Source organism: Leuciscus leuciscus (genome assembly GCF_965113295.1).
Source record: "Leuciscus leuciscus genome assembly, chromosome: 23".
NCBI classification, from domain to species: Eukaryota; Metazoa; Chordata; class Actinopteri; order Cypriniformes; family Leuciscidae; genus Leuciscus; species Leuciscus leuciscus.
Window position 1 is genome coordinate 13,386,939 of NC_138747.1, and position 26,775 is coordinate 13,413,713.

The 26,775-nt window shown below is 36.3% G+C and overlaps 2 protein-coding genes across 5 annotated transcripts in view; one reads left to right on the forward strand and one right to left on the reverse strand.

The window, feature by feature from the left end:
• The window catches only part of atp2b4 (ATPase plasma membrane Ca2+ transporting 4), a 130,463-nt gene that overhangs the window by 48,136 nt on the left and 55,552 nt on the right, over positions 1–26,775 (forward strand). For all 4 annotated transcript variants that reach the window (XM_082156097.1, XM_082156094.1, XM_082156096.1 and 1 more), the window contains exon 2: positions 9,104–9,447. In XM_082156097.1, the coding sequence (XP_082012223.1) occupies positions 9,252–9,447 (196 nt within the window). In that variant the 5' untranslated portion in view covers positions 9,104–9,251. The remainder of the gene's footprint in view (positions 1–9,103; positions 9,448–26,775) is intronic.
• The window catches only part of LOC309488098 (uncharacterized protein), a 200,358-nt gene continuing 195,671 nt past the window's right edge, over positions 22,089–26,775 (reverse strand). Inside the window, exon 6 of the transcript XR_014202013.1 lies at positions 22,089–22,487. The gene's annotated coding sequence lies outside the window, so the exon portion shown is untranslated. The remainder of the gene's footprint in view (positions 22,488–26,775) is intronic.

Sequence of the window (26,775 nt, forward strand, 5' to 3'; positions counted from 1 at the left end):
GAATCAATAAACGCCTGTTTCTCCACTCGCGCTTATCAGTAATCCACAAATCACACGTGCTGTCACTTTTGAGAAAAATCTAATTCGAACGGGTATCAAATATCAAGCAATATATTCAAATATCTACGAGTCAAAAAACGATCAGTCAAAAATGTGTCATGAAGAGGAAAAAAACATAAGTCGCACTGGACTGCGTTAACAATGTTACGGACGGGACAGTTGACGTGAGCGCTCTGAAAGCGCCACTAAGACTGCTTTAAAACTTTCACAGAGACCTCAAACAGAAAGCACAAAAAGCCTGTCTTTAAATGTAATTTCGTTTTGTATTAATTGTATCTTAATTTTGATAAATGTTTCATCAACCAATTGCCTGGATTGAATTAAATAAGAAGTAAATATAGTAGAAAATATTTAATCAGGACACGGAGGCGAGGGCGCGTGAACCTGGAGCGCGTCTCATAAATGAACCGAAATCTACCTGCCTCACAGACCGGAGACATATATAGAAAGCTTGAAATGTCTATTTTTAAACAGAACAATTCAAAACGAAAGAAAACAGACTGTTCTCTGCTTATGTCATCTGTATGAAATGTGTATTTATCTCAGGCACATTCACTACTGCTAAGATCGAGTCAGCATCGTCAACTTCATCTTCAACTTCACACGTCAAATATCGGCCTGTTCACATCGGCCATATTTTGACATCGGAACGATACCGATGTGTAAAAAAATTACCATATCGGCCGATATTATATCGGCGGCCGATATATCGTGCACCACTATATATATATATATATATATATATATATATATATATAACTCAGTATACAATAGCTTACACACAGCACAAGGAAGCTTGATTTTTAAACCTTTAATTGAATAGTGAACTGTCAGTAATAAAATAACAAATAAACAGTGCCTAAAGTTTTTCAGGTAGGTCTAACAGTAGTATTAATGTAAGAAATACCACATCAATTTAACAAAGTAAGCAAATCTAAAATAACACTGGATAGTCTTTATTGTAAAAAAAAAAAATGCAGATTTATTCTTACAATTAAAGTTACAAGTTACAAGGAGGAGGAGGAGGAGGAGGATTGGGGGTGAGGCTGGCCAGAATCGACTCCATGCTATCTCTGTCAAAATATTATTGATAAATATTCGAATATTAATAAACAAACAAACTTCGAATATGATTTTTGGGCAAAATTCAAAGCCCTAATGTCAGTGTAGCCCCAGCCGATCTTGATCAAGCGACACTGTTACTACACAACGATAAGAGATCCAGTAAAGAAAGCCTTTGAATTCGCCACTGAAGTAATAACATCGCTGCGAGATCGTGTGAGAAACATTCAAATTTCTCCGTTATTAATGGATCAAACAGCGCTGATGTGGAAACCAAGATAAACATTGTGCCATGAATGAACTATAGGCTTTAAGTCCACAGATCTGCAACATTCACCATGGATTTAATGTAGTAACACAAACTGTAACCATGGAAGTTTGGCAGGAATAATAAAATGCTTTCAAGTATGTGTCACATCTTTTTCCAACACTTCAAAACTCAAATATTATCACATTTAAATGTTATTTTTAATATGATGACCAAAACATTATTTGTTCATCTTTCAAAGTTTACCCCCATTTATAAAACTTAAGTTTCAAGATGTAGGAAAACTCACACTTATTTAAAAAATTTAATAATAATTTTCTTTTAATTATATATTTTTTTAAATCAAGGAAATTTCTCTGGCATTTCTTTCTTTTTGCTATATTGAAAACGTACCGAACAGTGACACCACTGACCGTGAATTTGTGAACTGTTATACCCCTACTTATTACAGATGTTGATCTACCTCAAAGTTTACCTTGATTTGTTCAACGTTTACACTTTAACATTGTACTCATTTTGTAACATTTTATTTAAGTTCAAGAGTTTCTTTAACACTTACTTTTTTATCTTAATATAAGACATAAAGAAGATATTTTTGTTTACATATTTTTGTTTTTGACTGCTAAAACTAATATTTGTTGTTTGCCTTAATAATGTGGATAAATAAAATAAAAAACAGTGGTTTAAATTCAAACTTTTCTGCTTGTCTTAAAGTAAGAGGTTATAAAAAAATGCAATAATTATCGATACCGAATGATATGAAACATTATATTGTGATAAATGTTTTAGCTATATCGCACAGCCCTAATTGTGATTATTCAAATGCAGAACATAATCTCAAAATATTTTACCCAGCCTTAAAATAGACATAAATATTTAAGTTGTGCTCACATGGAATGGCCCACAGTAGGCCTTTTCTTCCACATATATTAAACTGTCAACCATGTTGTGTCAGCTAACAACCTTTGGACCTATTTGGTTGCACATTCACCAAATCTACACCCAGAGCGAAAATGCTGGTTTTATATGCCAGGCCTATTGCACTTCTTACACCAGCCTGCAGCTGTTTCATTTTGATGCATGCAAATGGCTTTTTGGGCTGAGCTCATCTTCTAAATTCATTGTAAGAAAGCTCAAAGCATTTAAAATGATTTGTTAAATGCACCTCAGGGACTGTGTGATAAATGCACCGTTCTTTTGTGAAAGTCAGTGCAACTGTCAGGCCTCAACACAAAAGGGCTGTTGTTAGATTGGTTAAGCAGTATGACCTTGGCGAATGGTTATCTTGTAGTATTTTTCATAGAATGTTGTACCACCCACTTGTATAGTATGATGTTGTTGGAAACAGCCCTATTTTTCATTGTTTTTTCATGGGTGATTCTTCGGTATAAAAAGGTGGCATGAGAATCTTAATTTTACGGAGGCGATGAAGGGTGGATTGTTTTGTATTAGCGTGTGGTTTTGGCTCCATGTTACTAGACTACACTGTCATTGGTCAACTTGTGTTGTTTTTAAATGTGCTTAATAAATAAATGTTGATTGATCGATTATTTGATTTACCCTATATATATTAGGGATGTGACGGTAAGAATTCTCACTGCACGGCAGAAACATCTGCATGACATTCATAATGGTGCGGCGCAGAGCGAGCGTTTTCTATTAATTTCTATGGAAGTAGGAATTAAAGCAACACTATGTAGCTTTTCAACCTTCATAATATATTTCCAAGACCCTTGTGATGGTACATCGACTTACAATAGGTTGAATGACACATCTGCCATAGCCTGACGGGGTCTGTATCACTTTTACTGGCACTACGTAACTTCGGGGTTCGGGTAGGAACCCGAGCACAAAAAGAACTACAAAATTCGACTGCTTTATGGCATACGTCACTTCCCCCACCACTTCGTCAAATTTGGACGTGAGAGGCCAACCAGCGTTTGTTTTATGGCTTTCGTGCGTATGTTTTTGTCATGGCCAAAGCAGCAACGGACAAAAAAAAAGTCAGAAGTAAGCCTATGTCTAAACAGCGTGTAGGAGTTTGGTAGGAGCTACATTCTTGCAAGTAAATAATACATGATTAGACGGACAAAATTATACTTTAGGCTAAGTAGCCTAATGACTGCAGACTGATAGTCATGTTTGTTTATTTATTTTTCTGGTGAAAGTGTCTTGCCTCAGGCTATAATGCAAATCGATTTTTCCACTTTGCAGATTCATCTATGGTAGCTTAATATTATAATATTGATGATATATGGCTATTACCTACCACACAAACATTGAATTGAATTAGCATTCTGTAAAACAGTAGCCAATAGGCTACTATAATGATGCTGGCTTGTAAACGTGAGCTACGCGATCTTTTGGCGTTTGAAAAAAAATAAAACCCATGAAATTATATTCATATGACATGCTGAAATATATGCCACTGTACCTGGGATGAAGACATTTCACACGCAACGCAGGCAGTCTGCCCAAGACGTGAGAACTCCTTCTGCAGAGTTCGGGGGTATCGGCTTGTCAACAAATGCACGTGTATCCCCTGGTGTAACCGTGACAGATTTTACGACAGTAGTAGAAGACAATACTGTTTCCCAACTGTAGGGGGACCCCGAGAGCAAAAGCTACTTAGTGTTACTTTAACTGAAAACGCTCGCTCTGTTCTGTTCTCTCCGCACCCGTGGCCATGCACCATTATGAATGGCCGTGCGTATTTTAGTTTAGCTTTTAAATTAGTGCCATTTTTGTGGTGGGAATTGTGAGTTCAATAGCCTATTATTCTTAATGAAAAACACAATAACAAAACCGTACAATGACAAATTTGATCAAATAAGTGATGTAACCGGTTCTGAACACCGGTAACACCGACTATCGTAGCAAGCCATATATCTGATTCGTTCGCATTAATTCACAAATTTCAAATCTCGATTTAGCAGTACTACTTAAAGTTATTGACATGTTAGTGTTATTAATCACAATAAGCTGCGAAAAAGGACTCCATGTGGTGCTCACGCTGAAAGACACAGCCTAAGTGCACAGATGCCACCTCTCAGATGCATGCAATCCTGAATTCAGTTCTCATTCAAAGCTTTTTGTGCTTGCATGGTCAAATACACACTCAATGATGTCAAAAAGCACATTGTGTGGAGTATTCGTGTAAACCGTCTGTTATGTCCTATGTGTGCTAGGGTTGTGCCGATAGACGATAGTATCGTGTATCGATGATAGTCAGAGGTATCGCTGATGGCAGATGCCTTTGACGATATCAATACGATAATTGGCTCGTTTTACCATTAATGTATTAAATTATTATTATTATTATTATTACTATTATAAAGTTAGTATTGTTATTAAATTAATATTAGGAACTATAATTAATTTGCCTTGCCTAAATTCATAACAACCTCACCGCATAGCCTAAAGGCCAATTTATACTTCTGCGTCGAGTGTACGCCGTAGTGTACGTCGTAGCTACGCACGTAGGCGACGCCGTCGTGAGCATTTATACTTCTGCGAATGTCTGTGTTTCTCTGCAGTTACACCTCCGAAACGCTAGTTGGCGCGGGTGGGTTTTAATGTTCCACTGTGTTTACATTCCTCGCGGCTGTTTTGAGTTTAGGTTTCTACGAGCAATGGCGACTGAAGGAGTCATACAGATGGCTGTATTTCCGCACTTCTTCAAGCAATCTCTCGGTCACTTGGTCTATTTCCATGGCTCTTCACTGATCTTCGGAATTTAAAAATGGTGGGCGGCGGGTGCAGAGTGCAGAAGATCATTCCGGAAATGCGTAGGAGGAAACGCGATGCTATCCAGCCGACCAATCACAGATCTTGCGGTCCGCGTCGCCGCGACGCGTAGTTACATTTTTGAGGAGGTGCGCGTCAGGGTACGACGAAGGGTACGACGTATGGTACACGTCAATGCGTATGCTACGCCGTACCTTCTACGCGCACCCGACGCAGAAGTATAAATTGGCCTTAACACTTGCGACATCACCGACATGCGTGTATGAGGACTCCTCTAAGAAAATGACTACATCCTAACTAAAAAACTACATCCCACATCAAAATTGAATTGCAAGGTGACCCATTCACAAATTGTCAAGAGTGCTTGTTTTAACAGACGCATCATTTAGATCCAAGATGAAAACGGCATTTTTGTTCCTCAGTCTTTTGTTTCCATAGCACATTAACAAAACATATAGTTATATGATTATATAATAATAATTATATAATAACTAATAACACTAAAAACAATAGAATTACAAAATATTAATAATAATATCACCAAAATGATATAGGCCTAATAACAGTCTTTAGTTCACGAACCCAGCACAACTCTGCCATCTGTGAAAATCAAAAGCAGCTTCAAACACTTGATGAACAAGAAATATTATTCTATTTTTTTCACTGTCATTAATGTAGGTCCACAAGAGAAATATTAAGCCAGTAAATTAAGATAGTTGCCTTACCGTTATATCCATCGTCGTCTCTGAGAGAATGAGGCGTTAATGCAGCGACAGATGCCGAAAGCTCAGTCCGTTTCTGCTTTCACTTTCAGGGAATGAGCGCGTTTACATGCACGTTCTTAACCCGATTATGCTGAATAAACTGACAATGCATGTGGTCATGTAAACGCATTCCTTTATCGGAGTCAAGTCATAAGTTTAAGTATAAACCGATCGACTCAGCTAGATTTTTGCCCCTTAGCCGACTCTGATTTCTCCTGGCATTTAAAACACATTAACCCGCATTCTTTGGACTTATTAAAGTGTGCATGTGTGAAGTGCATCCAGACAGAGAGAGCACTGGTAGGAGGACATATATCGCAAACTCCGACTCTTTCTTGACTGAAGAAATTATTAAAACGTGTTCTCATCTCGTGCAGAAGTACAGTCAAAATGCTGCATCTGTAACGGTGTGAGAGGATAATATATCCCGCTGACATGTTGAAATACTCAAAAATTCTAAAAATGATTAGGATCTTTTTTTTACTTCACTATACCGGGAAATAACCTGATTTAGCCTATTAATAAACACTCAACCTTTGCTAACAAAATAGAAATCGATTCTCATATATAAAATGAAGTAATAAAACAAGCAAATTAATGAGTAAATAAGCAAGTTAATAATCAAATAAGTAAGCCCCGCCCCCCTCACGGTAATATCGTGTATCGCCAATCTCACAGGCTGACGATATGGAAATGGAGCATATCGCCCAACACTAATGTGTGCATAAACGGTTAGGAGAAAATCAGATATGTAACTGTATATTAGATCCGTGCATTCATTCTTAAAGGGACAGCAGCCTCATAAACTGTTGTTGTCTCTTTTATTAATGTTAATTAATGTTTTTGACTGAATCACTTTTGTATCTTTAATATGAATCAAATTATATTTAATTCATACAGTGAAGACTGTTTTATTTTTACATTTGATTATACAATTTCTGTAGAATTTCTTACTGAATAAACCTGTACCGGAAAATTTGTTTGTAATTTGTTTCTTTGTTCCTATTTTTAATATCAAAAATAAAAAAGTTACTGAAGTTACAGAACTTTGTTACAGAAGACTGCCAGTCATGTGTGTAATGATTGCTTAATCAGCTTAAAGTCATATAAAGTCAGCTTAATAATAATATTTGGTTGACTAAAATAGCCAGAAAATCTAGATAAATTTCAAGGTTCACATTTAATTCGGTGGGGTTTTTTTTCTTCAAGCCCTATTAAACTGTTTACCACAGTCAAATAGGAAAAGTAATGCAAAACCGTAAACTAGAATCAGATCTATGCATATATCATATCAATCTATATATTGATTAATAATAATCGATTTGAATCGAATCTCGAGGTACCAAAACATTCCCATCCCTAGTGCGAAGCTTTTACATAAGTGGTGTTTGCTATGGCAAGCATCACTATTACTATCGCTCATAATTATGTTTAGGAACTTGAACAAACTCCTAAAATTAGAACTTTGGTGTGTAACTCATCCAAGGTGTTCATGCTGCAAAGATGAATCTCTTGGAAATGCACAATTGACAGTAGCTTGAGTTGACAGTAGCAGTAGCTTAAACTTGATTTGGGATGCAGATGTAAATACATTTTTTATTAAAGAGTAACAGCTGAAAAAATATTAACTGAAAAATTGTATGTTCAAAACTCTGTTTGGTTCAAACTTTGGTTGAAGACTTTGAAAGGAAAGAATACTGATGATATTTCTTAGGTAGAATTAAACCCAAACAACCACATAGAAACATTAACCTAAACAAACTAAACCACCTGCAACACTAATATCGTAGTGGTGAGTTTTGCACAGGCTTTTTTCCTTATAAAATGTAATAATCGAGTTCTCAGTTCTATTCCTACTATGAACTTCCTATGAGATGAACTTGGGCGGGTCCTCTTAATCATGGCATGCGACATTGCTTTATTTCATTTTTTTCCTCCACAGAAGCACTCAAACATTTTATGTGCTCTGCTGATCTGAAGGCTTGGTAATGACCTCTCTCAATGCCTTGGGCAATGGATGACATTTGTTTGGAAACATTGTAGAGCTTGTTCTTGTGGCATTTAGACATTTACAGACATCCGTTACATTAGTACTAATGTTAGAACTAAACTCAATAAGCTGTACTCTCTCCTGTCTAATTCAGTTTGTTCAAACACACACTTGTTCATAAAACAGAACAATGAAGATGTGTTTTTAAAATTTGACCTCAGTTTAGGTACTTTAAACTATGATGAGACCTTTAGCGGCAGAGATAAAATAATGCTGAAGAGAGGGAAGTATCATTGACCTTGGCAGTTCATTCATGCTTAAATACAAGAATCAGGTCACTTTGCTCAGAATAAAACCACCCTGGTCTGATATCTCTTCTGAGGTTAAGAGGTCAATGCAGTGTACAGTGAGGCTAAAGCTTGACTGATGCTGAAGGAGTGGACCGTAATTCAATCTGGGTTAAAATCCACCTCAGGGCTTTCCAGTATCCGGCGCTTTGCTTTTTATGGCTACCATCACTGACTGTACAAGTGTGATAGTGGGAAATTGGCCGTAGCACTGGTAGATGAATCCCAGTCCAAAATTTCAACTCGGATCACTGCTAGCACACATCAAAGAGTGACCTCTATTTTTCATATTCTGTGTGCATAAGAAAACCCGACAGAGTTGGAAGCTCCCGTATCTCACAGCAACACAGAACCCCTTATCTCTGATATTGCCAGAGTTTTTTTTTTTTTTTTTTTTACTGCCAGCTTATTTAGAACCCAGTGCCCTCTCTTTCTTCTGTTTTTTTGTGGGCTTGGAGACTGGTGACAAAACAGTAAACACTTATTTGCTCCCAAACTATGGATTGCTCCAGGAGTAAATTATGTATGATTGCAAAGGATAGAAACTGGATCTGAGATGGAGATTCCCATTAGATGTGCAAATTTGGTACATTGTATAGGTTGCATCTGTATATTGTGAGTGTTAAAGCGCACAAGCAAGGTTGTGTGAACTGCTGTGTGGAAAAAAAATAAATAAACAAAATCTGTATTTCATAACATTGTCTTTTTCCCACCATTTTATCACATGATGCTTCATTCACAAGCACAAGTGTTCTGCATTTAGATGGTGTCAACATTTCCTGTCTGTTCTGTCACAAAATGTTCAAACTGTTTTTCAGCTAATTTACAAAATAATTTAAAACCTGTCTGTCTCATTCTGTTCCAGTTTCTCTGTGGTACATCTCGCACAGCAAGACCCCTTGAACTTGGGAACATTGTATCACCAACCTGAAGCATTCCTTCATCACTCAGTCTTACGTTTACAAGCTAATTGATTGGAAGTCCCACATCGTGAGCCGTGACTGAAACTCAAAATGGCTAACAACACTGCAGACCACCCACCGGGGAACTCGGTCACCGAGGTTGACCACGATGGGGACTTTGGCTGCACGACAATGCATCTCCGTGACCTGATGGAGCTCCGCAGTGGCGATGCGGTCAACAAGATTGCAGAATGCTATGGAGACGTGCAAGGGATCTGCCGCAGGCTCAAGACCTCACCTATCGAGGGTAAGAAGCCGTGAAGATCTACACCTACACATGCACAACCACTTGACAGAGGGGTGAAAGCACTGGTGCGTAGGGCTGGGCGATATGGCAACAAAAAAAAAAAATATTTTTTTTTTTTTTTTTGGACCTATTGATCAATTCATGATTTAAATTACAATTTTAATTTGTATATATATAAAGAGAATGTTACTTAAATTATATTGAAGTTACCTTTTTAAGTTAAACATACATAAAAAAATAAAAAATAATAATAATATATATATATATATATATATATCTCTTTTATTTTTTTTATTTTTTTATTTTATGTATGTATGATCAACATGGTGTAAATGTAAAACAAATGACTTAGTTAAGTATCTTTGCAGAAATTATGCAAGAGTTAAGAATGCAAATATTGTACAAACTTACTTTAAACATATCCTTTATACTATAAATTTTAATAAAGATTTAAAATAATATTTTTAAAAAATGACTGTTTAAAAACAGTAATCGGCTATTATTAACAGCAAATAGGTTGTAAAAATAGAAAATAACAGCACCTTTCAACCTGTCACTATCATGCAAACATGACATATCAAACATACAGTAACTACAGTTTGCATGATAGTGACAGGCTGAAAGGTGCTGTTATTTTCTTTACTGGTTTTTGCATTCCATTGCGCTGCTTTTCTATTGTTTTTATGTTTGGTGGAAGTGTTTGGCTGTTGCACTCATGAGCATCTTTTGCAGCGTCTCACCCATGAATCGGCTTTCTAAAAAAGCGGTGCGTATCTGCAACTTGCATCTAATAACTTTGCTTTTTTCCTTTTCCACTGTTTTTTCAATACAATATCGCATTCTGTGTGAACAGCTACTTAAGATTTTCTTCTCTTAACTGTTATTATTGCTGTATTGTCAGCATGTCTAATTATAACGTTTGCTAAAAAATTGATTTAAAACTGCGATTTCTCGATTTAAAAATATAAAATCAGAAAAATCGCTCAACATGGTGTTATGTTTGTGTGTTGTGCTTTACATTTGCTTTGGAAAAGTTCAATCATTCAAATCTTTTCTTGCATCACAGCTGGAGCACATGGGCATTTGGAGCCAAGACTTCGGACGTGCTTTGCATGGTTCTTTTAGATTAATGGCTGCTTCTGTGCCACCCTCAGATACGTGCCAGTGTTATGCAGAGCTTTTGAGATGGGTTACTTTTTGTTCCTTTCTAGTGAGCTCTGTGATTGTTCACAGCTTTATGGTTTCACATCCAGTCTGCTTTTTCAAGCAGTGTCTTGGGGGACAGGCTTTTATAGATAGTGTTTTGGTAATTTGATGTTTCTACTTCTGGGTAATTGAGCTCTTTTTCTGGCACCTACAAAGTTTATTTGTTTGTTTATTTTGCTTATTTTATTTGTTTACGTAATGATTTATTTACTTATTTATTCACTTTATTCTTTTTACTTATTTACTTTTATTTGTTTATTTAATGTTTTATTTAATGTATTTATTAGGTATTTACTTATTTCATTTGTTTACTTATTTACGGATTTTGTTTACTTATTTACTGATTTATTTACAAACAAATCCCATAATATTATTTAAACTAAGATACATTTTTTTATCCCTATATCATGGTACTTTTTAGTGCTTTGAAAATGTTTTCATACAGACAGCCAAGATGTAATGAAACATGTTCTGATGCTACGCTAGGGCACATCATTAGTGACCTCAGGTGTTTTCGGGTCTCTCGAACATCATACACCCTCACTCGGGTGACTCAGCTAAGGTTGATCAAGCCTCAGCTTGTGCCCTAGCAGCACACTCCCACTGATCTGCTCTCTTGATCCAGAGCCACCTAGAGGCTTTCTCTGTGGCCTCTGTGCTGTTACAGATGTCCGCCCTCTTCCTTTCACTTGTGATGCTGAGTGGAGTATAAGCCCTACAGAGGGACTGTCCTGCAAAGCCTCTGCACCCTACCATGGTCTAGTGGTTAGCTTGTGCATTTTTAATTCAGTGTAATGGTAGTTTTAGTGAAGCATCTAAAGCATTTGAAGTTGAAAAGCCTTATCAAGTGTTACATATGTACTGTGTGTTTTTGAGTAATTGTCACTTTAAGTGACACCTTGATGGCAAGATAATTCTACTCTTGTTTTGCTTCGTGGCTCAGGAATGTTGTTTAACGTCAACCCTTGAACAATTCTCTGGATTTAGGATGCTTACGTGGCACTGAAGGTGACATATCTTTAAAAGGTCAGCATTAAGGTTCAGCTTTTCTTTAGATAAGCTATTCACGAGCACTCACTGAATATGCAGTCCAGTTAACAGAATGGCTCTACAGTCCTCCCACCCAATGACCTTAGTGATGTTTCATCATAAACGAGTTTGTCACGTCATCAAGGCTGTCTTATTTCACCTCCGTTGGTGCAAGTTGAGATTAGACTTTGCTGTCGTCCTAATGAACAGCGTGATCGCACTAAGCAAATATGTTTATAAAATATGCAAATAATGTTTTCTCTTTCACCCTTAAATTTAGGAGTGGGTTGAAAAAGCAAAGTAGCATTTCTTTTAAAGGAGACCTTTTGATGTGGTTTTACAATCTTATCACATAGCACAAACAGGTTTTGTCTGGGGTGTGTAAGTCTGACTGCTTTCATACATTTGTTAAAAGAGGTAAAAACACTGAAATTGACAGTAGAGGTGTATTAGTTTGGCACTGGACTCGCTGTTAGCTCTTGTTGCATTCTTGGCTTGTGAGGGAAAATGAATCATCACTGGTCTGCTGTAATATTTTTTGAAATCCAGGCCACTCCTGTTTGCATTACAGCATGACACAGACCGCTAAAGCCAATACCATTACAGTCCATTCAAGAATGAATGGTTGTGTCCTATTTATGGTCGATTTACGTTGTGGTCTCCCATGAAGACTCAAAATCATAAAGACAAAAGACAATTTCAACCTCTTATCTCAGCGTTTAGACTTTGCAGGTTGTACTCAACTACTCCTCAAATTCCACTCTAAATCAATTCAACTTGTTTTCACACCCATGGCTCTCAGTGTACTTTGTTTGAATTTTTTGGAGGGTATTCCCTTATTTATTTGGCTGGATGGCCAACATTGGCTTTTATCACTTCCTTTCATTTGTTTCCTGTTAATATTAGACAAGGGTTCTGCAGCTGTTTCAATCACGGCCTGAAACAAGTAATGATAATTTAGGATATTTTCATCACTAAGGATATGTTAAGTTGGTAAAGTTCAATTATAATTTTGCTTAGTCACTATAGTCACTAACAGGTTAGTATTATAAGACATTGAATTAAAACTTCTCTTACAGTTTGAATAAAAGTCTATAATGCTCACCAAGGCTACATTTTGTTTCGATCAAAAATACAATAAAAACAGTAATATTGTGAAATATTATTGCAATTTTAAATGACTGCATTTATTTGGATATACTTTAAAATGTTAATTATACCTGTGATGGCAAAGCTGAATTTTCAGCATTTAATACTTCAGTCTTTACTGTTGTCACAAGATTTCTTTTTTCAGGATTCTTTGATCAATAGAAAGCTCAAAAGAACATAATTTATTTGAAATAGAAACATTTTGTAACATAAACATGTAACTTTGTCACTTTTGATCAACTTAATGTAAACCAGCTAAATAAAAGTGTTAATTTATTTAAAAAATCTTACAGACCCAAACATTTGAAAATATAATAAATGTGTCAAGGCTATAATGTAACTAAAAAGTGCCATTCATACATATGAATGAAAAGAGGTAATTGACCATGTAATACTGTGGTCAAGAGCCTATCTGTTTAAAGTGCAATTTGAATACACTATAGCAAGTTGCAATGGCAGCAGAAGCATATTGCATCCCACTTTTAAAGGAATAAAAAATAAAATTCTGTAATTTACTCACCATCTCAAGTTGTTTCAAACCTGTATGAATATCTGTCTTCTGCTGAACACAAAAGAAGATATTTTGAAGAATGCCGGTAAACAAACAGTTAATGTACCCCATTGACTTCCATTAGGGGAAAAACAAATACTATGGAAGTCAATGGGGTACATCAACTGTTTGTTTACCGGCATTCTTCAAAATATCTTTTGTGTTCAGCAGAAGAAAGATATTCATACAGGTTTGAAACAACTTGAGGGTGAGTAAATAATGACAGAATTTTCATTTTTAAGTGAACTATTCCTTTAAGTCCAATTGCAGGTTTATATGTAAGGGATAATGTATAGCGAGGCGGTTGTTATAGCGAATAACAACTCCGACGGGGTCTTAAATCAGCCTGAAGGGGTTGTTATTCACTATAACAACTGCCTCGCTATACATTATCCCGCTAATTACATGGCTACCTACAAAATAAATCAATAATTTGACACAAAATATTGATTTAAAAAGGATTTTATTGATTTAAAAACGATTGTTTTGCTTCCGCTAAAGAAAATAGTCCGTTCCGCGTCCATTGCAACGCTCTGTTTTTCATGGCAATGGTGTGTTATACTTCGCAGCGGTCTGTTATCAAGAAATAAGACCGCATTCTACATTGGAATTCAACCAAGCCATGTAATAACTACATATATTTACTTGGTCAATTAATGTGGATATTTCCTGCTCATTTGAGTAGTCTGACAGAAAAGCTAAAATGCCATCCATCTATTCAGCAGGTTTAAACAATTACACATTAGAAATTGAGGGACAGCATGCCTATGCACTAGTGCCTATGGCAGATACAATTTCCTCTCTGCTTTTCTCCCTTAGCTGTGAAATGGCATCTTAGATTTGTGATTACAACACATCTCACAGCCACCGTAATGTTATCCAGTTATATCTTCACAGTGAACAGCACTATAATGATGATGTGAAATTATTTTAATTTCTGTAGAATTAATGATATCTGTTGAGAGAGTGAAACTCAAACTCTTAGTTGCAATTTGTTCAATGTGAAATTAACCTGTTGAGTTTGTTCAGAAACCCCCTGAGGTTCTTGCGTGCCAAGAGGAGATGCAGAGGTGGTGTTTTGAAAGGGCACTGGAAGCAGGGGACAAAGATTTATCAAAAGTCCCTCTTGCCACACTGTTGGACCCCAAATCTTCTCCATCTACCTCCTCCTCTCCAATGACTTGAGGATCCTTCCATCCATAGTAACTTAAGAGCCTGTTGCTAAAAAAGAGAGAATCTATTGTTAAGGCTGGAATGGAATTAATGGAATTAATCAGTGCATGCCGATGAATAGTTGTCTTAATCTGCATACCCTAGTTTTGCACTGATGTAAAAAGACTGACAGTGACACGATACCTCCTTTTGGCAAAATGTTTTAATCTTTAACTATCAAACTTAAACCATAAAAAAAAAATTATTTATTTATTTTTATTAGGGGTGTAACGATACACATATTCGTAGTGATGCACGATATATCGGCCGCTGATATAATATCGGCCGATATGGTGATTTTTTTACACATCGGTATCGTTCCGATGTCAAAATAGGGCCGATGTGAAAAGGCCGATAATCATTCCTGTGTATTTGACGTGTGAAGTTGAAGATGAAGTTGACTTTATATTTATTTATAAAAAATTACTTCATTTTTAATTTAAGTAATTTTACTTAAAATTTAAAATTACTTAAATTACTGGCGTTCTGTTGTGAATGTGCGAATTTCGGCCGCTTCACAACTACATCGTTACTGAAGCTGCAGACGTGAAAGTTCACACTGAAAGTGTTTGTACAGCGTCACAGTAGCGTCTCCAAAGCTAAATAAGTGAGCATTTTTTATAGTGACAACTATATTTGTTTTTATAAACTTGATAGTCTTGAAAGTTTGTTAACACTGAGAGGTGTAACATTCGCATGTAAATGGTGAACAAGAACAAACACAACCAAGAAAATCAGATCATGTCATTTCAGTCATGCTTCGGTATGTTTACAAGACAGCAAACTGCGAAAAATGCACAGTGACACTCAGGTTTGATTTGGATAGTGCTAGAGCCTATATAGGCTACCTGTCTGTGAATTACAAAATAACTAAAAGAAAGTTTAGATGATATATTTTCTGGCTAATTTCATTTATAAGACAACATACTTTCGCCCAAACTGAATAATTAAAAACAAGTTTAAATGGGTAAATCTTCTATAAATATTTTTAATTTTTAATTTTCTTTTCTGACATACTCCTTGTTAAAACACACTAGGCATGCTTATTCGGTGCATTTTGAGCACTTTTTGTGTGAAATCATATTGTAGGCAGTACACACTGAGAAGGACAGATGCATTAATATGCATACACATTGCATGGTTCATCATTTGTTTTGGCCAAAAAGCAGCAGTGTATTGAGACGTTTCTATGCAGAAATGCATTACTGAAATGCAATTAAGAATTACTAGTGCAAAGCAGACATAGATGAAAACAAATATGGAGGTGGTTTTCTTTAAGTGCATGAGGCCTGGTGTGTATTAAAGTGGGGCTTTCTTCAGATGTGAGCTAGCTGAAAAAAAAGCACAAAAAAAAAAACACATTAAAACGACACATTTTTTCTTGTCTTTTTCTCCCCTAGTGTTTTAAAAAAAAGTTAAATGCTAATTGAAGACCAGTCTTGCATGACAAACTAAGACCTTTATTAAGTGCACACCTCCTTAAATTCTCCTCAAGTGTTCCATCCAGCAAGAGTGTTGTGTCCTGTTAGCAATAGTTATTGCTTTTATCCCACTGCACAGGCAAGTTGAGCGCCCCTACACATCATAAAGAGCTGATGAACACTTGCTTAATTAGATGGAAATAAGCAGATTTGAAAATGGTCTTTCCTTGCTATTTTTGTGTACTTAAACTACATGGGACCAAGGTCAACAGTCCCAGTAGTAATGTTAGCCTTTAGGTTGGCCAAACAAAATGCTTTGAAGATAGCATATGATATAATGTCACGTAGCTTGAAAATGTTGTGAAAATAATATGCTGTTTTATGTAGTAGAAATTATCTATTCAAATAAGCTTCTATAGTCATCCTTGGGGTCATACAATCAACTTAAAAAAGCTATGAACTAGAGGGTGTTATTGCTTCGTAATGTCATGTGGGAAAGCATTGCGTTAGCCTCATAGCATAATTGCCTAAGTCAATTTGGCCAAAAAATGACTTTTTTCAAATGCATAGTTTGAATAACAAATTGATGTACAAATTTAAGCAGTTCAATGGCAAGATAAATTAAGGAATTGAGTCTCACGGTGCAGCAGCAAATAGATTTAGCAGGGAAAAGAGGGTAAAACATTAAAATGGTGCAATCAAGCTATAAATGTTTTACCTTTATCAAATGATAAGTAGGCAATTATAACACAAGCACACATCATGTTTTAATTTAAAATACACCAATTGTGATTTGTACTTTTAATTAATTAGATTTTCAAGATGATTTTAGAAGAAAAAAACCCATTCCCTGTTGAACAGCGGAGAGATGAGCTGACAACCATTAAATATGAAATGATTTACCTGTCCAGTGCTGTTGCATTTTAGCAGATGAATACGCTGTCATGTTGTTCCAAATTTCAGACTTTCTTCATTCAGTTGACCACAAAAGATGTGAGGCAGCATGTTTATGTAGGTCCAAATAGTTGGACTATAGAAGAGGCACCGAAATGTAAATTCTGTGCTGAAACCGAAAATTCAGGATGCATTTGGCCGAAACCGAAAATACGTAATATAAATTAAAATAATCAGTTAATCAAACTTATTTAATAATCAACACTTAATTATTTAAAACTGAATTGTATAAAACATTTAAGTTGCACATAAGGCAGTTTTTATATTTATTATATTTATCTAACACAGGTTACATTAAATAGCCTGAGAAAGGATTTTCTTCAGGTTTTTCAGGTCAGATTTTCTGAAAGAATAATGGCCATGTTGTTCAGAGAGAAAGAGAGTTTGTTTATCTGTAGGGGTTGTGACTTATGCTCTCCATATGTTCAGGATCTCTCTTATTCTGGCCATTAGAGCAAAAACTATGAATTCCACCTTAAATATCCTGCATTTTGTGAAGGTTTGTTTGCATAAAATGAGCCTGGTTGCTAAAATCCCCCCAAAAAATTAGAAAATAAATAAACAAATAATTGATTAAACAGACATGAACTAGCATTCAAAAGTTTTAATGTAAAAAATTAAATTAAATAAAAAAGTCACTTATGCTCACCAAGGCTGCATTTATTTGATGATAGAAACAATAAAACAGTAGTATTGTGAAATATTATTATAATTTAAAATAACTTTTTCAATTTGAATAGATTTTTAAGTAATTTTATTCTGGCAAAGCTGTGTTTTCAACAGACATTACTCCAGTCTTCAGCAGGGCCTTAATTTTATGTTGGAAAATGGGGTGAATCCCCACTTAGGTGAGTTGGAGTTTTTTTTTTAAAATTACAATCAACTCATCTACATCCTAAATGTTTGCTCACACTATGTATTTGTGTTTTTGAATGGTGTATTTTTTTTTTTTTTTTTTTTTTTTTTCTCAATTGCTTACTCAGCACAAAGAAGATTGTTTTCAAATTTTGAATTGAATTTACAAACAGTCAGTGAACAGTAAGTAAAATAAGAACAAATTACAAGCAGGAGCACAAATAAATAGAATAGAATAAAGATACAAAATGTTATGGTAGGTCTGGACAATAATTCAAAATCAATATATATTGCGATATAATTTTTTTTAATAACGGTGATTTCCGATATTTCAATAAACATTACAGCATTTGTCACTGGCTACGTTTGCATGCAACCAAATAACCCATTAGTAATGCTGAAAAGCCTTAATGTAAACATCACAATTGATCCGATTGAGATTGAAATTTGAAATTTAGATCGGATTGTAAGGGAAGGTTTATTCATTTTCTAATCCAATAAATTTTTTTTTTTTTAACTTGATCGGATGGAAAACTGAAAGGATTGCGCATGTGCAATGACGTAGAAATAGTGTAATGACTTGCGGAACGAGCTGTTCTTCCTGTTGAATTAAGTGTCATATAAATGTGTGTCCCGTCATTATAAAATTCTCCTTTCACTCAGCATCTGTGAAGTGGAGCAGGGCAACATCCTACCAGTCCTTGTTCTTTCGGATTTTCATCCACATACAACGGTTTTGGGTGCGGGATGGGCATTTTTACTGCATGAGAAATATAAGCAGCACGGCACAACGGTTCATATGCTCATTGTCTCCAAATTATGATCAGAAATGGATAAATATTAAGTCTGCTTTTTAAAACAAATAATGAACCAATGTAAGAGAATGGTTATGCGCAAACAGCGGGAAACTGTATATTCGTGCAGTGTGCGCATGTCCAAAAATATAGTCAGATTTGAAGCTAAAGACATATAAATGTGCACATAAACGCTCTCGGTTACTAACATAACCTCGGTTCTCTCTAGATGAGGGAACGAGTGTTGCGTAAGCTAGCTTACGCTACGGGAAAAACCCTTTTCTCGAGAATACTGAAGCCAAAAATTATCCTTAATTTTGCATTAGTTTAAAACGCATTGCTGCATAAGCAGACCTAGGCAGAGCGACTCGCGCGCCTATTGGTTGCTCAGCAGCAACTGCTGCAACCTATCCAGGGCCTGCTCGTGACGAAGCACCAATGAGGGCGCGGGCGCCCGTGCGCGTCACGTCCCGCCAGAATGGGCGTGGCTACAGGCTATAAAAGCAGGCCCGTGAGGTTTTTCAATCTGAAGCGAACCAGAAGTAGCACAAGCACGGCAGGGTTACGCAACACTCATTCCCTCATCTAGAGAGAACCGAGGTTACGTTAGTAACCGAGAGCGTTCTCTTACGAGAGTACTCTCGTGTTGCGTAAGCTAGCTTACGCTACGGGAACCCAATGTAAAACGCTGTGCGTGCTAGAGAAGGTCCACATGCACGTTCCCAAGGGCATGTGCCCGGGGACAAACGTAAGTGGTAATATCTGGGCCGACGAGGGGTCTGGTAGAGGGTGATTTACACGGGACACGTTTTGTGTTTATTGACGGGGGCTCTGAATGAGTGCTTATCACAGAGCAGCCCGTGTTTGTGTGTAGGGATGAGCGCTGTACAGCGGGCACCTTTTCCACATTCAAAACACACACGGCGTGAGCCGAGTTTATGGATATGGGCCGTGAATGAGTGTGAATCACTGAACCGTTTTTACTCGATTGTGCTATTTTGGTGATCGTTGGGACCCGAAATCGAAATCGAAATTCAATTAATTGCACAGCCCTAGTTGAGAGTCTTATGTTTATTTGACGGTGATTTCATATTTCTTGTTTGTATGTAAAGGTAAACATTAAAATAAAAACTAATAAACTAAAGTAGGAGGTTTCATAGACTTGGCAAATTCATTTTTCAGAAGTTTGTAGACTGTACAGACATCTGTTGTTGGTGTTTTTGGCAGTTTTTCGGTGGATTTTATGTTGTTCATATCGATATCAGTATTATATTGTATCGACCGAATTTAAGAAATATATTGTGATATAAATTTTGGCCATATCGTCCAGCCCTAGTCTAACAGTAGTATTCAGATACACAAAGGCCACGTACACACTGTAAAGTGTCAGAAGTGACAACCGCATTTAAATGGGGGAGTGAGTCTTGTTCTGTACACACATGGAACAATAATCTAGGTGATTCCATTTAAATGCGATGATTGACACAGTGGTGGTAACCATAGCAACGTTCTGGCATCTCGCATGTTTGGTTAGTAATATTACAGTGACAAAAAAAACTTATGTTCAACATTTTTAACTAATATAGCAGTTGCCGGAGGTGTCGTGTTTTGTTTATGCTTGTAAAGGCTGCTTCACAGAGTGTGGTCCTGCAGTGTTGCCATATCCTCTTATTACAAGTGGTCGTGATATCTCGGGCTTATTTACATTTCCAGCACAAAGCATTTCAATTTATTTCTTTTTTTTTTATGGGCTTGTTCTTGTTTGCTGATTTGCTTGCAAGATCTGGCAACACAAGTCAGTCTAATGCCGCTCTTCCTGTGATTTCTTGCACTGCACAACAAGACGAGAGATTACATCTCTGATGCACGTTAAAATATACGTATTTTAACATTTGTCAGAGATGCATCTGTCATCTTTTATGAATCTCGTTGTATGTCATTAACTAGTGTCATTAACACAACTAGTTGTTCATTTCTGTTCTGTATAAACAATATAAACAAAAAAAATATTTATTTTTTTAAATGCTGTTGTCTCTACCTGTATTTTTCAGGAGTTGATTTAGTTGTAAGATACGGTTGTCACTCCAGTAAATTACTGAGCTGTGTGTGTAAAGGTGAACTGACAACCTAATTACGTTTTTTCTGGTTAAAATTGCGATTTAAAATACTATATATTTAATAATAATAATATAAAAAAAATACAGATATATAATATTAAAATTGTATAATTAATATATATATATATATATATATACTATTATTATTTTTATTTTTTTCATATGTCCTTAAAGCTACAATATGTCTTTTTTTTTTTTTTTTTTGCTGCTGCTAGGGGTCGCTAACCTCTTACAATGACAAAGGCGTTGGTTGATGACGCATAAGGGGAATTATGGAACTTGTCGTCATGCTGATGGATCTATTAATGTTTATGGAGGAGTGAATACATTGATGTTTTTAACATGACTGTTGTATGAAGCATGGCACGATTGCTAATGAGAGACATATATCAGCGCCACACGCGAGTTCCGCGGATATAAAGGAATGAGGACATTTCATTCTACCGAACTACCCGCAAGCAAGTGCAGAATTACTACTCACACAGGTCAGTTTATTTGACAAATTAAACTTGTGATGTAACGCAGCGCTGTTTCACTTGGTCTACACTATCACACTAAACTGCATTTGTGTGTGTTGAAAGTTATAATGTTATTCTATGTGTTAGTTTGTTGGCTGTATGAGACTAGCAGTAAGCTAGATCAACATTGGAATAACACACTGATCATATATAACATTTCATCATGTTGAGCTATATAACATTGATTAGTTTTATGTACATTTGCTCACCTGTCTAATAAAGTACATGCAAGAGCGCTGTCTCTATCAAGTCGAAGTTAGTCGCGGAGGTGGAGCTCTTGGCATCTCGAAAACCCCACGCTGATATTGATCCTCGTTTTAGTTCTCCTTTTGTCCCAAAGTCTGCTTGGCATGGTCCATAATGTTTGAACGAAACAACAACAGCAAAAATTGTTTGCTTTATTTGTATAGCTGCCTTCTTGTACCTTTCACTTATACTTTTATAATGGCTAATATTGATAAAACTGAAATTTAACAAAAAGAGACTGGGTTGAGTTTTGTCATTTTAAATTTTAATACAATGAAGATGATCTGTTGTTTAGTAAATGCACATATTGCCTGGAGTGGACCATATTAAAATGTTTAATATTTCTATATTATATTTAAACGAAAAGAGGCAGGGTTGTGTTTTATATTTCGTTTTGTTATAAATAGGCTAACGTTATGCAGTGAATATAATCAATACGCGTTGCCTGAACCACATTTGTGTGGCTATAATGTTTAAGATTTCTTTAAATTAAAACGAAAAGAGGCAGTGTGGTGTTTTATAACATATTTCGTTTTATTGTTGCCTAAAATATACATACAGAGATAACCGGAGTAGCAGAGCGAGCTGAGTGACGCAGAATAACCGGACTCGCGTCCTCGGGAGTCATTCTCCTGAGTCGGACCTGGTAATTAAGTCCGAACTTTGCGTACTTGCTATCGAGAAACGCCTAATGTCGGCGCTTGGCTTCTTGTGACAAACACGCCGGGAAGCAAGAACAAGATCTGCTGTATGTCATCCATTGTTGTTTATGTTGCTTTCTTCACGCGAAAATGACATCGTTCCAGTCTCACACAAAGCCCGCCCTTTTACCCATATATGGATTGGCCAGAAGGTGGGTGGGGTTAGGATTTCCCGAGATTTTCCAAGATGGCGCCGCCCATACCCCCCATAAACGGCTTCAAACCCGTTCTTCAGAAAGTCTATGGGTGACGTCACAGACGCTTTGTCCATATTTTTTACAGTCTATGCTCTAGACGTGATGCAGTTGTCCTCGTCTGTCGCCATGGTTACTATGGCTATACTAGCGGAAACCAGGGATAACGCGGATATTACGTCATTGACAGGTGACAATGACCAAGGATGAGCCATTATTTAAAATTGGAATTTCTCTGAAATTAAAAATCTTTGGGAACTTTTGGGATATTGTAAGTACACAACTCTAGGTAATATATCACACTGTGCAAGTGATTTTTGGATATTTTATTACAAAAATCTTACAGATTATACCTTTAAAATAAAAAAGATATTATTTATTATAAACACACACACACACACACACACACACACACACGGTTTGTTGTGCTTGCTTGTAGGGCTGCACAATTTGGACCAAAATTTTGTGCTTATATATTAATGACTAATAACAATAACAATAATTATTATTATTATTATTGCTAAATAAACATTTTAAACAGAAGAAATATTTCTATTGTGATTACAGGTTCATTAATAAAAAATAACAAATTGAGTTTTTAAAGCTGCAGTCCGTAACTTTTTTGGGGTTAAAAATTATCCTAAATAAATTGAGCAAGTACATAACCAGCCAGTGTTCAAAACTACCTGCTTATAGTAATGTTTTTAATTCCAGTGGTATTGGTGGATTTCCGTGGGAAATTCGAGCATGTCTTTGCATCATTACGTCACATCTGTACACATAAAGAAGGTGTCTCGGCTAGTAGGCTATATTGCGTTATTATGAGTAGGGATGCACCGATACCGATACCAGTATCGGGTATCGGGCCGATACTGAGCTCATGTACTCGTACTCGTACTCGTAAAAAAGCCCCGATACCAACAACCGATATCAGGCCGCGTGTGTACGGTGTTTGTGTCCAGACAAAGAAACACTGACAACAGAAATTATAATGGGGATAAAAAAAGAAGGCTGTCTATGAGGTAAATATATCTTATTAGTGAAATATTAAACAGAATATAGTAACGCCTGCTGATAAGAGAAAAACACGCAGTGGATTGAGCGCGCAAGCGGCACAGTTTTACGCGCGAGCTGGTCGAGCGCATCAGACGTCAGTGGAAAGTTTGTAGTTCAGTCGGATGTCAATGGCAAAGAAAGTAAAACGAGGCATGTAGCTTATTATTAACGTTAACTGACCAGAGAGAGAGAGAGAGAGAGAGAGAGAGCACTTCTGTTGAATGCTCTTGATTGCTGATCGTTCACTCAGCACGTGTTATTTGGATTAAAACTAAATCGTATATGTAAGTAAAACATGAACTGTTACCTTATTTATGTTTAACGAGTGGTTGCCTACATTATTACAAGACATTTGCAGGTCAAGAAGTTACATGAACTTCAAACATCCAAAGCGCGCGCCCCGAAAACCATCGCCTCAGACAGCGCGCGATACTGAATGGAAGTCTTTCACGTCTTGCGCTTGTACGGATGAATTAATTTTTCACTGTTGGCGAGTATCCTAGTAAACGAAGTCTGTTATATCTCAAGTGAACGTAGACAGTAAATTGTCTCTGGTATAATTCAAATGGGGTCCGTGCGTTCGGTCTTAAAGGTGCAGCAGTTTAATTAATCTGCTGCTGTGTTTTAATGTTAATCGAACAAAGGACAAATAAATTACTCGCTGCTCTTGACTAAATAGGCTACCTTTTTTTTACTTTACAAAAAGATCCATCTATATTTAATTTATACAGTAATGAATATGCGGTGCATTAAATATATAGTTGATGAACAAATTAAGTTTAAATTTAATAAACAACTAATATGATTGATATGCTTTTGGTTTCTCTACCAATACATTTAAAAAATGACAAATGCATGAATTAAAAATTAATTGAAAATTAAAAATACAGGTATCGGTTACGGTATCGGTATCGGCGAGTACCAAAAATTAAAGTATCGGACTCGGTCTGGAAAAAGTGGTATCGGTGCATCCCTAATTGTGAGGATGTTGGAGGTGGAGATTTATAGCCTTTTCTCACAGCACTTGATATAATTAAACTTATCAATTTGATGGCGGATCCAGAAAGGTTTAAACGACAATCATCAGGGACAACTGGAGATTCACCCGTTGTAAAATGCAAAAGACTGTGTTTGGACTTCGGAGCGGCTACAGAAAGAAAGAGACTGCATCCGGGCCCATGCGAAAACAAGGATAAATATCGGAAGGGAATTAAATGTAGTCGCGCAATACTGATGTTGTTAACATTAACAATTTGAGAACAAAGTATAATTTGCATGGTTTGACGTGATATGATGAGCGATCATTAGATTTAATCTGCTTTTTTTCCCCCCTTAGTTGGTCAGAACAAAAGTAGATGTTACTTGTTCAGATGACATTTTCCAGAGAAAATTCTTACGTTGGTCATACTTCCAAAAAGTGGAATCTGTGATTCCGAATGACAGTATCCATACCGGCGCGGTGACTGACAGCCACACATTCTCCTCAAAACATTGGATTCATCCGCGCTGTGCTCTGCCGAGGCAAAACCCACGTAAAGTAAATTACTCCGCGAATAACTGCAATTGCAGATTTCGAACAGAGATGGTGACAGAGGAAAAACTACGGACTGCAGCTTTAAGAATAAATAGCAATATAATAATAAGAAAATAATGATAATATTTTTATTTTACAGAAAACATTTTCGAAAAACTGCAGGGTTACCTGTTAACATGCAGGCAGACTAACTATAAGAAAGATCATTAGAAAGGTTTAAGTATTTATTATAAAATATTATATTATAATAATACAATTATGTGACCAATTTCTTAATCTTTTTAGGAGGTATGCAAAATCAAAAACTGACTCCATGTCTTTAATATGAAATATGAGCCTCTTATGCATCTACTATGGGGGAAAGAAAAAACTTCCTGTACACGTCTGTACACTGGAGAAAAGCATATGGAGGATTATTATATACATTTCTTTAGAGAAAAGTATTATCTTTCCTGTTTTTTATTACCCAAAATAAAATGGACTGAGCATTACTGAGCGCTAAACACATGTCTGTTTCATTCATACTGTAAGTTGGAGGGCACCCTTGCGCAGAAATTCCACATATGCCTCACAGAAGTAATGTAACTTATGACGTCACAGGAAATCCCTAATGTGGACAAAGGCATCAAGCTATTGTAGCTGAATAAAAAGATAAAAAGAAACGCTTTGACTGATTAATCAAGAAGACAAACTCACGACTGCCGCAATATATGGTGTATTTCAAGTTCTTTCAAACACTCGACTGAAGTTATGAAGTGAGTAAGTACATGTTTTTATTAAATGTTGTCTTATGTTGGACAACAGGCTTATTAGCACTTCGTATTACAAGTTTGGGATGACGCATGTTACTTTTTTAAATGCATGTTATAAGTGCCTCACACTCGCAGTGCTGTCAGAGATGGAGCATTAACTGCTAAAGTCAGAGCCACTCTTCACGGTGTATATATTTATTTAATAAAAAATCACAGCTTTTGCAATTTCATAATCGCACTAAGCCAAATCGCAATTTCGGTTTATTTTCAAATAATCGTGCAGACCTACATTGGATAGTCTTCACTGTAAATTAAAAACAGATAACAAAAGTTATTCAGTCATGAGCAGTGAGAGATTTTTACCTTTGTCTTTTGTTGTTTAATTAACATTAAAATCACAGACAGCATCATAAATATTTGGCTGAAGTTTGCCTGTCTGTGTGAATGAGTGCTACAGTTTTGTCTGCTTTCTACTATACTGAAGCTTGCGTGACTCTTGGGGTGTTTTCAGTGCCTGTCGTCTCACTATATGAGGACATGAACATGTTAACTTCATATGTCATCATACCATCTCAGGTCTTCATGACAAGATAATAGTTTGATTTAGCTTGAAATAATTATGACCGATATGTTACTATTGCATTGGTAATCATTGGGTACAATCTGTACATCTAAAAATAGAAGGATTGAATCCCATAATACAGGCTGGACCTGTACTTAATGGTTTGTGATGTTCCTGCCCTTCCTTTGCCTTTCCCCCCTCTTTTTCTGTGTTTGACGCATCACCATGTTGACGTTTGTGAAGATGTCTCGTGACTGCAAATATTTGCTGATGACACATTGACTCAAAGCTCTCTTTTCCCCTAATTTATCATCTCCATTACTGTCACATTTATTGTATTCATATTAAAATGCCATATAGCACAAATCAAGGTGGGTAGTATAGTTTTATGAAACAGATGAAAGTCTTTCCCTCGTAAAGTAACTTGTGTTCCGAGTTGGAATGCAGCTTGTTGTGCTTGGCTGTCAGCCTGGCCCCG